General features: G+C 50.8%; 1 protein-coding gene across 1 annotated transcript in view; it reads left to right on the forward strand.

The window, feature by feature from the left end:
* The window catches only part of DHRS3 (dehydrogenase/reductase 3), a 34,650-nt gene that overhangs the window by 27,160 nt on the left and 6,761 nt on the right, over nucleotides 1–729 (forward strand). Inside the window, exon 2 of the mRNA XM_006914341.3 lies at nucleotides 556–699. Coding sequence (XP_006914403.1) covers nucleotides 556–699 — 144 coding nt within the window. The remainder of the gene's footprint in view (nucleotides 1–555; nucleotides 700–729) is intronic.

Below are 729 nucleotides of genomic sequence, written 5' to 3' on the forward strand. Positions count from 1 at the left end.
CCTTCTCAGCGGGAGCTTGGCTGCCTCTCTTCCTGGCCCTTCTTCCAAGTGTGACCATGACTGAGTGTGACCATGACCGAGTGTGACCACAGCAAGGTGAAGGCTCTGCTGAGCCTCTGCGCGCCTCACAGCCAGAAACTCCCAATGCAGTCTAATCGCTGCTGTTCGTAAACCTGGCTCTAGACCTCGTTGTTGAGGAAGCCAGTTTGTTCCTGAGAACATTCTGGAACATTGTACGGAACGAGCTCTGCTATACATAAGATAACTAGAATTGGGCTGGCAGGTGTCCCGCTGGAAGGAATGTCTAAGAAAGACTTGTAAATAATCAATTGATTGGTCAGAAATGGGCTCAGAAACTTGGTTCACCTCCAGCGAGGCTGTACCCCTTTCAAAGAATCGTGCTGTTAATTTGCTTTGCATACTCTCTTTGGATGGAATCGGGGAGGCCAATCCTTGGGCAAATTACTTTAAATACTGAGTTTCTGATGGCAGTCACTGAATCACGATGGCTTGCTTAGTGACCACCTGTTCAGTACTGTTACTCTCTCCTTCCAGATTGTTCTCTGGGGCCGGACTGAGAAATGCCTGAAGGAGACCACAGAGGAGATTCGGCAGATGGGCACCGAGTGCCACTACTTCATCTGTGACGTGGGCAACCGGGAGGAGGTGTACCAGACAGCCAAAGCTGTCCGGGAGAAGGTAAGTAGCTTGGGAGGGTCCGTCCTCAGT

Source organism: Pteropus alecto, unplaced genomic scaffold (genome assembly GCF_000325575.1).
Source record: "Pteropus alecto unplaced genomic scaffold, ASM32557v1 scaffold125, whole genome shotgun sequence".
Classification (NCBI taxonomy): Eukaryota; Metazoa; Chordata; class Mammalia; order Chiroptera; family Pteropodidae; genus Pteropus; species Pteropus alecto.